The sequence below is a fragment of the Marmota marmota genome, unplaced genomic scaffold (assembly GCF_001458135.2).
Source record: "Marmota marmota marmota unplaced genomic scaffold, marMar, whole genome shotgun sequence".
Lineage (NCBI taxonomy): Eukaryota > Metazoa > Chordata > Mammalia > Rodentia > Sciuridae > Marmota > Marmota marmota.
The window spans coordinates 5777240-5792719 of NW_026000153.1; the positions used below are offsets into that span (position 1 = coordinate 5777240).

General features: G+C 41.5%; 1 protein-coding gene across 3 annotated transcripts in view; it reads right to left on the bottom strand.

The window, feature by feature from the left end:
- Nucleotides 1–3177: 3177 nt before the first annotated feature.
- Cpvl (carboxypeptidase vitellogenic like) overlaps nt 3178–15480 on the bottom strand; it is a 121701-nt gene continuing 109398 nt past the window's right edge. For all 3 annotated transcript variants that reach the window (XM_048786397.1, XM_015490359.2, XM_048786396.1), the window contains one exon: nt 3178–3568. In XM_048786397.1, the coding sequence (XP_048642354.1) occupies nt 3461–3568 (108 nt within the window). In that variant the 3' untranslated portion in view covers nt 3178–3460. The remainder of the gene's footprint in view (nt 3569–15480) is intronic.

A 15480-nucleotide genomic window follows, 5' to 3' on the forward strand; every position in this document is an offset into this window, starting at 1 on the left:
CCTCCTTTACCCATATAATCTATTTACATTTATGTTAGTTACATGGAACACTGGACTGTCTCGCATCTAGACCAGGGGAGAGCATGGTAACCATCCAATACTAAATATTAGTAAAGCTTAACTGTGCTCTCATTTTGAAATGAAATAAATATTGACAGACATATTAGAATTTTCTCCTTGGACACAAGTGGATTGTCTTGGACAGACCATGGAGAATATGTAATCCATGGGAGGTTCCTTACACAAAGGACTTTCTCCAGTTCAATTAAAAAACTTTGTTTTTCTTCAGTCTTGGAACTCTCCTTCCCTCTGTTTTGTTTTTTGTTTTTGGGGGTACCGGGACCAACTCAGGGACACTCGACCACTGAGCCACATCCCCAGCCCTATTTTGTATTTTATTTAGAGACAGGGTCTCACTGAGTTGCTTAGCACCTTGCTTTTGCTGAGGCTGGCTTTGAACTCAAGATCCTCCTTCCTCAGCCTCTGCAACCACTGGGATTACAGGCCTGCACTACAATGCCGGGCTTTTCTTCTGTTCTTTTAAAATAAAACATCTAGATTCAGTTTCCAGGTACCTCTACCCTCAGGTAATGGGGGAAGGCTGCTTCTAGATAGCCTAGCAACACTCCCCCCTGTTTCAGTACCTGGGGCAGGGAGATGATAAAACTGAAAATTTCAGTTGTTTCCATTTATTGAGCTATTGTTTTGTGCCAGTTGCTGTGTTAAAAGCTTTGAAAATACAACTAATTCTCTTTGTTCATGGTAGTGATATTCTCTGACATCTCTGAAAACACTGAATTAGCAAACTCTGAATCATTGCCCCTAGGGGAAATAGAGGATTAAGTTCCTTCCAGCCTCTGGTCACAGCATTTCTGTCAATCAATACCTAATCGTGCTTGATGTGTGTTTTTTAATCACCTGATTTGATACATATTATTGATTCATTAACACTGAACTCTGGGCCAACAGCATAACCCATGCCTGAACAAATCTTATCCAACTCGCATTTTCTGTCAGGCCCATCAGTCTTCTTGTGTTTAGGGACACTAGACAGCACCTGAGCACTATGTTTGGGCCTTTGTAGATGACAAAATCAGTAATGAAAAGCACACACGGGACTGGGGTGTGGCTCAGTGGTAGAGCGTTTGCTTAGTATGTGTGAGGCCCTGGGTTCGATCCTCAGCACCACATAAAAATAAATAAATAAAATAAATGTCTATCAACAATTTAAAAAAAATTTACAAAAAGAAAAGCACACACAAATAAGCAAAAAGCGTGGCATTAAACAGACCTAGAAAGGACCCTTGTTTAGAGTTAGGAAAGCTGAAAAAAGAAGGTGAAGTAGCTGGACATGGCGGCACCTTCCTGTAATCCCAGCAACTCTCAGGAGGCCGAGACAGAGGGATGGAAAGTTCTAGGCTAGCCTCAGCCACTTAGACCCTCAGCAATTTAGCAAGACCCTGTCTCAAAACAAAACATCCTGGGTTCAATTCCCAGTACCCAAGCTTTGGGTTGGGGGAGCAGAGCATCACCTTTATTTAATCTTTGTTTAATCTCAGCTGGGAATGTATGTGTTGGACAACTCATATTTTTTGCCACGTTTGATTTGTGGGTTACAAATAAATTTTTAGCAAATAGGCCACGATGTTCGCAAATACAGAATCTGTGAATAATAAGGATCAGCCATCTCATAGTGCCTGATGAGAAGAGTAAGACTCTAGTGCTTCCTGAACTAGAAGGAACCTCTGAGATCTACTCCTCTGGCCACCTGTTTTTGATACTAGTAGTATGGAGAAGTGACTTATCCCAACCACCCAGGGGTGTGTGGCCCACTGGGACAAAAATCCCTGGTCTCCAGTCAAGGTCTGGGCCCTTTCCACTATGTATTTATGGAACCAATGCATCTCATTTAGCCTGCTCATAAAAAGGACATGCTCCAGCTTGTCCTCTCCAATAATTGCAATCTGCTTTGACCAGAAGGTTTGATTTGACGATACCCAGCACGTGGGCATCATGAACAATGCCTCTTTAGAAAACAGAAAGATAGAAAGAAAGAAAAGAAAAAGGAAAAAGGTCAGGGAGGGGGAGATCACAAACCTGAGAGAAATCAGGCACAAGATGCAAAATTAAAAGAACAAACTCAATATTTGCAGCCAGAACAAGCATCTATATTTTAAATTTAATTATCTAGTGAGCTAATTCATAGGTGGGCAACCTAAGAGGGATGTGATGTTGTAAAACTAAACATGCTGTAGAATTTCAAAGAGATGTGCCCACGGCACATAAATAGGAGCAATGTTCCGAGATGTGAGTGTAGTTGGGAAATTACTAATGCATGTATATATCTACATAGTTTAAAGCCAGGCTATCTCAAATTTCAATTCCAACATTGATAAAATTCAGTTGCTCTTCGGGGTATGGTGGTGCATGCTGTAATCCCAGAAGCTCCGGAGGCTGAGGCAGGAGGATTGCAAGTTCAAGGCCAGCAATTTAGCGAGGGCTTAACTAACTCAACAAGATCCTCTCTCTAAATAAAATACAAAATAGGGCCAGGGATGTGAGTTAGTGGTTAAGTGCTCCTGGATTCAATCCGGGGGGGGGGGGGGGNNNNGGGGGGGGGGGGGGGGGGAGAGAGAGAGAGAGAAAGAAAAGAAAATTTAAATTGCTCTTTGATAAAAGAATTAAGAGAATTTATAAATCAAATTAAAAATGAATCATCTTATGTGGCCTATAGGCTGCCTGGTAAATGTGTAGTATCTCCTCAAACAAACCACCAAGAAAGAAGGAAGGAAGGGAGGGAGGGAAGAAGAAAGGCTAATTAAGCTGATTAAGTATGCTCTCTGTATAAGATTTCCTGCATATCATGATATCATGAACTTGTCTATCATTCCTTTTCCATCATTCTTTTTATACATAAGGTTTCTATTTCAAATAAATCAAAGCTGACTTTCCTCAAAGACTAGATATTCAAAAATCTCATCACAATTGTTATAACTTCATCCTTTCTTATGGGGTGATAATCAGCTCTTCTTATCCAATAATATTTACCAAACACCTTCAGATGCATCATATGAAAAACTTCTGTTACTTAAAAAACAAGGCGTTACAACTTGATTTCTTTATTGCACTTTTCACTTACTCTTAAAGGGAGTAGAAATTCCTACTTGTGATCCCGGAAGCTCATCATCCCCTGCTGTCAGGATCAATGTCAGAATCCTTTCCCTCCATCCTCTAAGTTAAGTCATGTGATCCTTCCTCTTGCTCACTTCCTTCGTGATAAACCATCTCCCCGCAATTCAGAAACTTGCTTGTTTCAAGGACCATTAATTTTTATTGATGAGAAACATTTTGCAGATATAAAAATATAATTTTATTATTTATAAGACATTTTCAGTTTTTAAGAATTTTCTTTTCACAGATTAAAGCTCCTGACATTCTCGTTTAGGAAAATAGTTGTCTGTCAATCATAAGGATTCCACCCTTTTCCAAAGATGAATCGATTGATCATGTCAAAAGATCTCAGAGGCTGATCCAAGGGTAAAATGTGTCCTCCACCTCGAACAATTACCTTCAAGAAGAAAGACAAGAAAACTTGAAATTTAAAGAAGCAGATATTCTAAGTAAATGAAAAGTTTTAATTTGGATCAGAGTGTTTAAAGTCTCTATAAAATCCAGAAGAGGGCTGGGATGTGGCTTAGTGGTACAGCACTTGCCTTGTACTGGCAAGACCCTGGGTTCAATCCCCAGCACCCCAAAAAGAAATACAAATGTGAGAACATATTCCACCAATCTGAGCCTTTGGATATGCTGATCATCTTATTTCTGATAGTTTTAATAATAATAGGTAACATAAAGGTAGGAAATTTTTTAAATTGTGTAATTATTTGATTTGTATGAAATTGTGTTCATCTTTCATCTGTATAAGATTTGAGGATTACCTCTCTTCTTCCTCTTGGGAGTGATATGCCTGCCCCCAGGTCCCCTCATTTGGAGGTACTTTGCTGTAAATCTCACCTGGTGGGGCCTTGGAGGTGGGGAGTTCCACCCCAGGCCAGGTCAGCCTGCAACGGGGTACAATGCCTGCCCAATGCCACCCTCCAGATAGCCAGCCCCACTGGCCCTCACACTGAGTGGCACCTTTCTTTCTAGCTTCTTATCAATCATAAAGGGTGTATTTGGATTCTCTTTAAAAAGTAACAAGAAATCCTTGACACCTGAAAAAAAGTCATTTTTTTTTCTTTTTTAGCAGCAGTTAGAACATTATTTTTCCACAATATCATACTAGGAAATTTTTAAATATACAGCAAATTTGAAAATAAAATTTCATATACCCACTACTTAGATTCCCTCATTACTATTAATGTGTTTGTTTTTGTTTGATACCAGGGATTGAACCCAGGGGCACTTAACCACTGAGCCATATCCCTAGCCATTTTTACATTTTTTTTTTTTTTTGAGACAGGATCTCACTGAGTTACTTAGAGCCTCACTAAGTTGCTGAGGGGGGCTTTGAACTTGGGATCCTCCTGCCTCAGCCTCCCAAGCCACTGAGATTACAGGTGTGCACACCCAGCATTACTATTCATTTTATTTCACATGTGGATGCCTCTATCCATCCCACTATGCACCCATTTATCCACCTAATCTTTGGACACATTTCAAAGTAACTCCCCGAAGATTTCAGCATCACATCCTTAACTGGAGCTCAGTGTGTTTATACATTTTCTTCTTTTGCATAAAGTCAAGGCATGATGAATGCGCTGTCCTAAGTGTAGGACATTCTTGTTTAGGAAAATAGTTGTCTATTTTCTACAATAGACTCATCAGTTGGACCAGTGTGTGCACCTGTGTCGCCCAAGCCCTCATCAGGCTGTATGAAGCATTCTGCTAGCATTTCTAGTTCAGGTGAGTTCAAGTGGTGCCACCCCTTGAACTGGGCTCTATGTAGAGAGAAAGAGTCTTGTTGGTCTCTGCACTAATTGGGCATCCAGTGTGGGTAAATATCTCAAGCAGAGGGCAACAGGAAGCCTCCATGAAGACTGACACTGAGTGTTTGGAGGCCACTTCTGGGAGAGATCAGTATGGCCTGAGTGCTCTGTCACACGTGGGCAATGGAGAGGAGTTCCTAGTGGGTCAAGGGAATACACCTAGGCAATAAGGGGTCATTGCAGAAACTTCTAGTTGTCAAATTATAATCAGCATGTAAAGACCACCTTCACAAGGCCCTTCCCAAGAGTCTGGGTTCTTTTACATGCATCAATATAAGGGATCCGAGGCAGAAAAAAATAGTATATTTATTATATGAAAATATCTCCACCTCTCAACACTTATCTTCTCACAATCTTGCTAAGAGGTCAGTTGGGATCAACGTTATAAGAAAAAAATCTTACCCTGCTGCTCACAGTTATCCATACACAATTGCAGGCAGCACCATTTACAGAAGCGTGGAGGCGGTGTGGCTGTTTGGGGCTTCAGAGATGGTTTGTCAGAGTCATGCACTTGTAAGATAACTAGCTACAACCCTGACATCTGAAACAAATACCATTGCTTTAAGTCGGATCCCAGTACCTGCACAATGATTCTTCATGTTCGAACTGAACCCTGCAGCTTAGTCACAGAAGTTCAGTGCCCACTTCCCAACAGCCCTCTAATGGAGGCAGATGCCATTTTCAGGTATGGGATGGGCTGGTCCCTGCTTCTACAAAGGGACACTTCTGCCATATGCTCCCTAGCCCCGTGGTCATTGATGCCCTACTGCAAGGATCATGGATCCATCCACCATTTGTGTCCATGTTTGCATCTGGAGAACCAACATGTGCCATGTTTCGTCACAGACCAAAAGTAAACATACTTGTGACAAGAGACCCTCAGGTAACTCTAGACTGAAACCTTTACTTCCCCACAACCCCAGGCTAGAATTTTCTTTCTGCAGATTCTCATCCAAACTTTCAGCCAGGGGAGGAACTGATGAGGGATTTCTGTGTAGTTTCAGCTTCGCTGAGGACACTTAATGAGTCATTTAAGTGACAAAATACAGCTGCTTCAACTAGAAATGAGTTTGGCAGCAATGGTCTGGAACAGCAATAAACCAAGGACTCAAGAGCTAAAGGTCATCCTGCCTCAAAAATCAGAGCTATGGCTAATGAGGGATAACACGGTGCTTTATAGCCAGGGCTCAGGAGTCAAGAGTGCAGGAGCGCGACAAGAGGGTACAGCAAGCTGTGTGACCTTGGGCAAGTAACTTAACCTGTCGGAGCCTCCATTTCTTTGTACAATTGGGAAAAGACATATTAATTCTCAGGGTCATTGTGAGTTGTGTAAGCATATAATGGAATAATGTCCATGGAACACTTAGTATAGTGCCTGGCCTTGGTATTAAGCACCTACTAGTTACTGGTATTAGGCTTCCAACAATAATTCATGCTAAAAATCCAGGATCAAAATATCCACATTGATATTCAGTGTTCCATATATTCATCTCAGTAAACTTAACTTAAAGCTGTTATTTTAAATAACAGACTCACACTTAAACCTATATAAAAATACATAGGCTCTCCAATTCCAAAGTTCAGAGAGGGGGCTGAGAACTGCATTCCAACAATTCTGAAGCAATGCTGATGCAGCTGGCCTTAAGACTAGCTGAAGAGAAACCCCAGAGAACTGTTCCTGTTCTGTGGTGAGAGGGGACTCGCTGATCACACCAAGGGAGGAGATAAACTGAGCGTTATCAAGCCTCCTCATGCGGTCCCCTTAGTTCATTCATTCTGCCTGGGTGTCCACTCCTGTCTCGATTCACACCTCCCTGGACGTGTCTGTGACATCTGTGATAATCGGGTGGAGAAGGCTGGCTGAAGGAGGGTGGGGTCATCGTGTTTTCCCAGTGGCTTGCCTGCACTAGCTCTGACTGCCATCTGCCATCTGCAAGGACCCAGTGACACGGGAAATGGCCTCATCAGGTCAGAAAGGGGAGCTCTTTTAGGAAGAAAGGCTGTTCACCGCCCCCAATTCCCAAGCACGCATGTTCCCAAGCTGAGACCTGAACAGCATTTTATCAACATTAGCCTCGAAAAAATAAATTTCTGAGTGAGGAACAATAACCCACTCGGTTGTCTATTTCCAAGCCTCACCACTCCCAAACCAAGGACACAAAGCACTCGGCAGCTTTCGGAGGTGTGTGACAAACGTGGCAGGGTCGCGATTGCGAAATTTAATTGTGACAAGACTCATCTCAAGGCTTTCTGGATGGAAATCCTCTCGTCACCAGAAACTATGCAATGTGGGTGCTGCTAAACTCATGAGTTCCAGATGTTTCTGGGGGTCACAAATGTGTCATGAATCAAAAAAAAAAAAAAGGTTATGCAAACACATAAACCTTCAAGCTGTTTCATTTTTTAGAAAACGATCGCTAATTCCCCCAGGATCTAGAGGTGCAGGCCTGGTGTAAAGGCTTCCCAGATGTGCCTTTTAAGATGGACGATTCGAAGTTCACATTGTCCTTGCTGATGCAGACTTGTCAGGGGGCACTGGCAGGGAGTCTTGGAAGAGAAGGTCCTTGGATGGGTGGGGTAGAGATGGAAGGATGCCCCGCAGAGATGAGGAACCCAGTGCAAACGCAGAGGGCGGGATACTGCATGTACAGGCAGCAGGCTGTGAGCATCTGTGTTCTTGAAGGAGTGGAGGGAAAACAGAAGGAGCTGAACCCGCAGACACAGGGGGACCACGGTCATCTCTGTGATAATCAGGGTGGAGGGAGAGCTGATCCCTACAGGCTGTGTGTGTGTGTGTGTGTGTGTGTGTATGATAAAAAATACACTTAGCATAACATTTTTAACTATATTAAAGTGCACAATCCGGTAGCATTTAGTACATTCACAATGTTGTGTAACATCGCCCCTACCCAGTTACAGAATGTTTTCATCAACCTAAAGAAAACCTTCCCTGTTAGCAATATCCTCTCTCCCAACTCCCACAACCACTGATCTGCTTTCTGTCTGGATGGATTTTTCTCTTCTGGATCCGAGAGGGTTTTGAGTAGTGCTAACCTCAGATTTGCATTACAGAAGTTACTTACTATGTAATGAGGAGGCTGATTTAGAAGGGAGTGATACTGGGGCAAGACCGAGACCACCAGAACAGGGAGACTCCACCACGTCAATGTTGACAGCAGCTCAATTCATAATAGCTAAGCTATGGAACCAACCTAGGTGCCCTTCAACAGATGAATGGATAAAGAAAATGTGGTACATATACACAATGGAGTATCAGCCATAAAGAAGAATGAAATTATGGTATTTGCCAGTAAATGGATAGATCTGGAGACTATCATGCTAAGTGAAATAAGCCAATCCCCCAAAACTAAAGGCCAAATGTTCTCTCTTATATGTGGATGCTAACACACCATAAGGGCACGCCCACAGGGGGTGGTGGGGTTGGTGGAAGAATAGAAGTTCATTGGATTAGACAAAGGAAATGAAAAGAAGGGAAGGGGTTTAGGAATTGGAAAGACAGTAGAATGAATCAGACATGACTTTCCTGTGTTCATATATGAATACATGACCAGTGTTACTACACATCACATACAACCACAAGAATGGGAAGCTATACTCCAGGTATATATGTCAAAATACACTCTAGTAACATGTATATCTAAAAAGAACCACAACAATAAAAAAGAACAGAGAGAGGTGATGTAGGCTCCTGACAGAGAGGGAAAGCAGCTGTGGTGGAACTAATAAAATTAGAGATCAATCAGAAATATAGATTTAATGAAAACCCTCTGCTACCTTTCCATCTCAGGCTTCTGACATGAATAGATTTGCAAAGAGTGTGCTATTAAGCAGAGCAGAAGAAAGACAGCCATGGAGATACAAGTTCGGGAGGTACAATATATAGGTTTATGGTTCCTGATTTCCACTATAGAATGATGTGTAAGCTCAAGAGAATCTTGGTACTTGCACTTTCTGATTTATCCCAAAACTCTTTTTCTGTTTTCATTCCACGCTGCATTTATTTAAACTTGCTTTTTAGCTTTCAGCTTTTAATATGACTAATTGATAGTAGAAATAAATGAATATGCATTGAAATAAAATATATTTTAAAAGAAAGGGTAATTGGAAATGAGAATCAAAAACTAGCCAAAGCTTGTTAGCAGACATCTGTTAAAAAAGGCAAAAACAAATCAGAGACCAAGGCAGAATTGCTCCAGCAATGCACAGGGACAACTATCCTGGGGCTTTCCCACCGTGCACTTGTAACCTAGCTGGTGATTATCAAATAGCAGGCAGAAAGAGGCTTCTAGGTGCTTCAGGAGGCCCAAGTGCTGCCATCCCTGTGGTACGAATTCCTGGTGTAGCCCAGAGAGACTTTCGGTGCTTCTTGATTCAGTCCAAAAGGGCTTCCTGTATGTACCATCTTATTACCAGTTGCAACAGTATTATAATTCAGGATTTCTACTTCTTTATAGTAGCCTGGACCAAACTAACCTCACATTACTGAAAAACAACAGAAGCTGAATTAAAAAGAAAAGAATGCTTTTTAGAGAGCAACCAAGATTTGAGAGGCCAAAATCATGGAGAGAATTGCAGAGAAGTGAGCCTTACATCTAGTGCTGCCTTCCCTTTGAGAAATTCACTGATTTCTAAGATTCCTGACCAAGAAGCCAAGCAACAACTGACAGATTAAAGAATAAAATGCTAAGAAGAACTTTCAGCAGCATTATGGTACTTGGGGGACCAAAAACTAAAACAAGGAAAACCCCCCAAAAAAAGAAAATTTGGACCTGCAGACCTGGGAAGGCCAGCTGACACGGGAAGACACCACAAGCTTTCATTCAGGTCCATGAGAGCCAACACCCTACCAGTGATGGAGAACCAGAAGCAGGTGAGCCTCACAGACTTTAAAACCCAGCACTCAAGATCCTCTCAGGCCCTGCCTGAATGAAGGTGATTTGTCCCTATTCTCACTGCCTTCCAGAAGAAATCAAATTCTCTTCAGGAAGAGATAAGGCCTTTCTTCAGACACTTTGTCCAGCATTCAATAAAATCTAGTATATGTGCCAAAAGACATAATCAAATCAAAGGGTTTTTCCCTTCAGCTACTAGAGTTACCAGGTATAGATTTTTAAATAACTGTGAACAAAACATTCAAGAAGTTAAGGGGGAAAATAGAGAATTCACCAGAGAATTAGAAAATATAAAAAAGAACCAAATGGAAATTCTAGAACCAAAAGGTCATTCATTGCTAACTGAAGTGAAGAACTGCATAGAGAGTTTTGCAGTAGATCAGATACAGTAGAAGAAAAAATATGTGAACTGGAAGTTCATATTTTCTAAATCTGACAAAAATATCCAGAAAGAAGCATGGAGAATACAAGAATGAAAAATTCAGAAAAGAGAAGGTAAAACTTGAAACTGCAAAACATCTCACTTACACTGACCTGAAGTCCTAGAATAAAATAAAGTAGCAATGGGGCAAAAGTAGTAGCAACATTTACAAATGCTGACAGAGCAATTTCCAAAATTGCGCAAAGTCATTCGGGAAACTCTGTGAATCCTAAACAGGATAAACAAAAGGAAAACTTACTGCATTTAAACACATAATGGTACACTGCTGAAAGCAAAGACAGCATCTTATAAGCTGTCATGGGAAAAGAAGTTGACTACTCCATAGAAACAAAGAAAATTTGAAGACAGTGAAATGATATTACTGTGTGGGAGGAAGAAATTTGGGCTGGTGCTCCAGAGCATTGATTCAGGATGAAGCAGATCTGGTTTGATTCCATCTCTGGGACTTTGCCATAGTGACATCACTGCTTCTATTTTTCTCATTTGTAAAATGGAGATAAGATTTAAGGTGGCCAGTCGTCTCAATTTGCCCTGGACAAAGGGGTTTCTAGAAATACAAAATTTTTAGTAATAAGAGTTAAAAAAAAAAAAAAGAACTGCATAATCTGGATTGGTTGGTGACTCTAACAACCAAGGATTCTTCCAGGATTCAAAGAGACAATGCGTATGAAGCATTACATGGTGCTTAGTCCCCAAATATGTACTAACTTTGTGTCATAAGTTAATAGAGGCAAATAGTAAGCATTAAACCTAATCGTCCCTGCACTATTATCTGAGTTTTTATGGTCAAAAGAACATTTTTTCCTTTAATTAGTGGAGTAAGAGCAGACATTAAAATGGTAATAAATATGACATTCATTACTGTATTTTTTTTCAGGAAAAAACGATTATAATGCATTCTTCAGGAAGGGCAACATTTATCTCCCAGGTTTCTTTGATTTCCATATTGTGAGTCTTTCCTTCCCATGGGAAAGGTCCCAATTAAAGTAGGAAAGCAGCTTGAATGAGATCGAATCTCCATCCATATTCTCAAAGTAATTGTACCTACAGAGTTTTACCTTGAGACTTGCCAACAACCATGATCCAGCCCATTCTCTTCCTCACCCTTCTCCCCCTGTCACCACACACAGTGCCAAACGCCCTCTGCTCCCTCACAGAAATGTCAGGCAGGCAAGACCTCACTTGTCTCGCCTCAAGAGCAGAAAGCTGTCCTTTCTTTCTCCCCTTTTAGGAACCCACTTTATAACACAGGATTTGATGCAATTAAAAAGTAATCGAGACTTCCCTTCCTCATTTGGTCATCCTGAGTCCAGGTTTTATACTTGATACCCACAGGAGGATTAAAAAGCACAATTCAGTTCATTATTTACCCTTCCCCGGTATCTCGCTTTGGGATCTACGCTTGTAGTTTCTTTTGGAGGAGAGAATGAGAGCGGGGGGAGGAGAGGGCAGAGGTTACAGCAATCAATTCTCTCTGCCTGGGGTGCTGCAAGGACTTGGCTCCTGGCTCTGAGCCTTTGGGTATCATGGAACAAGAGCCAGCCAACCTGCTGAAGTTGTACTTCCTGCAAACAGCCATGCAGGAAAGTTCTGGCAGGGGTGTGCTGGAGTTCCCTCTCGCGGGATCATAAAGGACGATCGCACACATTGCTGCTTGACTCCACAAAAACTAGTGTCGAAGTGTTAGCTTGAAAATGGTCAAGGTGAGAGTATTTACACCTGAAGCTGACAAACAGTTCAAATCCGTGTCTCTGACAAACAGTACAAATCCTTCAGGCCACTGGTTCTGAAATTTTGTCTCTCCAAAGACAGTTTAAATGTTCTGGCGCTGTTCCTCCTTTTCCAGATAAACCCCAGGGTTATAGTTCGGATATGAAACCTCCCCCAAAGACCCAGGTATTGAAAGCTTGGTCGCCAGCCTGTAGTTCTATTGGGAGTAGTGAAACTTTGGGAAGGTTGGATCTAGTCAAGGAAGACATGCCCTACAAGGAGATAATGGGACCCTAGACCCTTCCTGTCTCTTTCCTTCTGCTTCCCAGCTACCATGAGGTGAGCAGCTTTGCTTCACCATGTACTTCCTGCCATGATGTGCTGCCTCAGCACAGACCCCAAAGCAATAGGCTGACTATGAACAGAAAGCCTGGAAAGTTGGGCCACAGTGAACCTTTCCTCTTGTTAAGTTGATTATCTCAGGTATTTTGTCATAGTGTTGGAAAGCTGCCATTCCACCAAGAAATATCGGTAGAAATGGATAGACTATTGTGGTAGAGCAAAATGGGAACTTAACAATATAAGAGCTGACAGGCTGTGGTTTTGCACACTGACACACAGAAGCTCTGCTTACTGACATTTAACTATAGAGACCTGCAGTGGTTAAAAGGCACCTATAATAGATAACCATGGTAGCAGAAGTAGGAAACAATTTGGCAGAGACAGAACAATCCCCCTTTAGGTTTAATGAAGTAAAAGTCCCTAAGCCAAATGAGCTAAGAGTCCCTAGGCTGTTGATAAGTTGTACCCATATAAAGAATGTAAGATGCACACTCTAATAGAATTGCACCAACTCTCTTGCCTTGATGTATCCCAAACTTACTTATGTATAATAGTAAAAGCCCTGTTGTGCTCAGGGCTCAGACTTTGGGAATTATCCCTCTTGGACATGGCACCACTAATAAATTGTTGCTTCCAGATCTCGATGTCCTGACCCTCATTTTCTGCTACACTATAAGGTCCCTAAATTATCTGAAACTGTGGCTCAGGGAATCAGGCCAGATTTCAAATAATGGCTGAAAGGTGAGGAAGGCCTGTCACCTGCTTCCATTCCTGCCTACACCCCATCCCCACCCTGAGTTCTGGTATAATTGGCGATGACAATGTTTCAAGACCATGCCATCTCCTGCAGGAGATCCTTCTATTTATATCAGAGCATGCTTAGGTGCTCCACAGCTGGTCTGTTCAGGTAAACTCCAGGGGAGACAGGGTATTTGGATTCAACTGTATTACTGACCCATTGCTGAAAGGGCCTCCAAAAACCGCTAAATGTCCCCAGGTCCAGGAATTTAGAATACAGACCAGGCCTAATGGCAAGACATCTTCATGAAGCCAGTTGATGGAATAAAACAGGACACACACTCTTTACTGCCAAACCAAAATCGGTGCCAGCTAACAAAAGGGCGATGTTTGAACACGAGTTTACAACTTTACATTGCTCCTTCCCACCTCCCAGGTCTCTGTTCCACTCCACTCTCTACCTTATTTATTTACTTTTTGGCTCTGTTTAACATTCCCACAAGTGATTTTGTGAGTCTTTGGTTACACTTTCAGACTAAAACAACAAAAAGTTACTGTTTAAAAAGCAAACCCCTGTTCTCTTTGTTCCAAAAATACCAGTAATTTTTAAAACCTATTCTCCATGGGTGGATAATTCTTTAAATTTTAGACTTCTTAGCATTTACTCACTTTCCATTTAATGAAATGGTTCTCTTTTAAATTTCAATAGATTATTAAAAATCACTCAACAGCTAAGAGAAAATTATGCATTGTTGCCTAGCTGTTATACTTCAATAAATAGATCTGCTAGCCAATTTATATTTTAAATAATACAATAAATTAGCTCACAGAGTATTAACTAAGTGCATATTTGGGTAGCTTAATTTAGAAGCATTCTTCTTATGCTAATTGGTCTTCTCTAATGAAATAGAACCACATGAACTAAGAAAGACTCCTGGCAAATAATCAGAGTAAAATTTGGAATTGCTATTGTTTATTATTTCCTTTGTTTTCAGGAAGCAAACTGGGTAAATTTTTTTTTTAAGCAAAGGAAACAAAACAAAACCCAAGAATCCAATTTTTTTTTTTTTTTAAAGGAGAGGATGCTCCTCAGTTCTGGTAACTTCTACAATCACTTCCATGAATTTGTGTTCCAGAATTGTTCTTGTTTTTTCCCTCCTTTGGAACACAGAAAGGAAATACTCTTTGGTGGATGTAAAAATGCAACCTTTATTTAGAGGGAGGTGTTCTGGCTGCATGTCTATTTTCTCAGCATGTCTATTTCCTAGAACACAGTCTGGTGTGTGCACATGGTGAGTAGCCATGACACAGTTAGATGTAGTACTAACACACACATGTAAGCATGCACACACACACACACACACAGCTTGCATACACGAACTCAGAAGCATAGGATAGTGGCTTCTACTGCAGAAGCCCCTTGGATTTTAATTCCCTGAGCACTGACTTGGAGCCAGGAGCCCTGGAAATAGATGTGTGGCAGAGAAAAATGATACATTGTTCTTGGCCTCAACCAGCTCAGTATCAAATAGCAAGGAATACAGTTAAAGAATTAAATTATGAGCCTGGCATAGCTCAGGAGGCTGAGGCAGGAGGATCGTGGGTTCAAAGCCATCTTCAGCAAAAGCGAGGTGCTAAGCATCTCAGTGAGATCCTGTCTCTAAATAGACTACAAAAAAATAGGGCTGGGAATGAGGCTGAGTGGTCGAGTGCCCCTGAGTTCAATCCCGGGACCCACCCCCTCCAAAGAATTAAATTATGCAGCCCCAGTCATGCAATTGAACCTAGTTAGAGCTGCAGAGAAGATAATCTTGGGGGCAGGAGCATAGTGGGCTTCCCAGAAGGGGTGCTGGGGCTTAGTTTTGAAAGGCAAATGGGTGTCTTCTGAGCAGAAAAAAAAAAAAAGACCTTCAGAGGCAAGGGAGGGGAATGGGAGTGAATTGTTGTTTTGGGTAAAAACTTTGTGTGATGGGTAAAAACTGGGGGGGGGGGTTGCCTTTTTCCTTAGGATTCTAATTGGGAAGGAGGGAGAGTAAGAGTTCAGATGGGAAAATGGAGCAGAAGCCAGATCAAATAAATATCTCACTAACCCATGTTCAATTTAAACTTCATGCTGCAGCTGTCAAACCTTTGGAAGAGGCTTTAAACAAGGAAAGACACATGACCAGACTTGCCTTTTGGAAAAAAAACAGAAAGGAGGGTGAATTGAGGAGGAGGGAGGCTAGTGAAGACCCCCTGAAGAGGCTACTGGAAAATGGAACAAACTAAACAGCAGCGACTTAACATACATATTCAGAATGTTCTTGAACAGCATCTTTCAAAACACCACGAAGCATAAACGATTTCA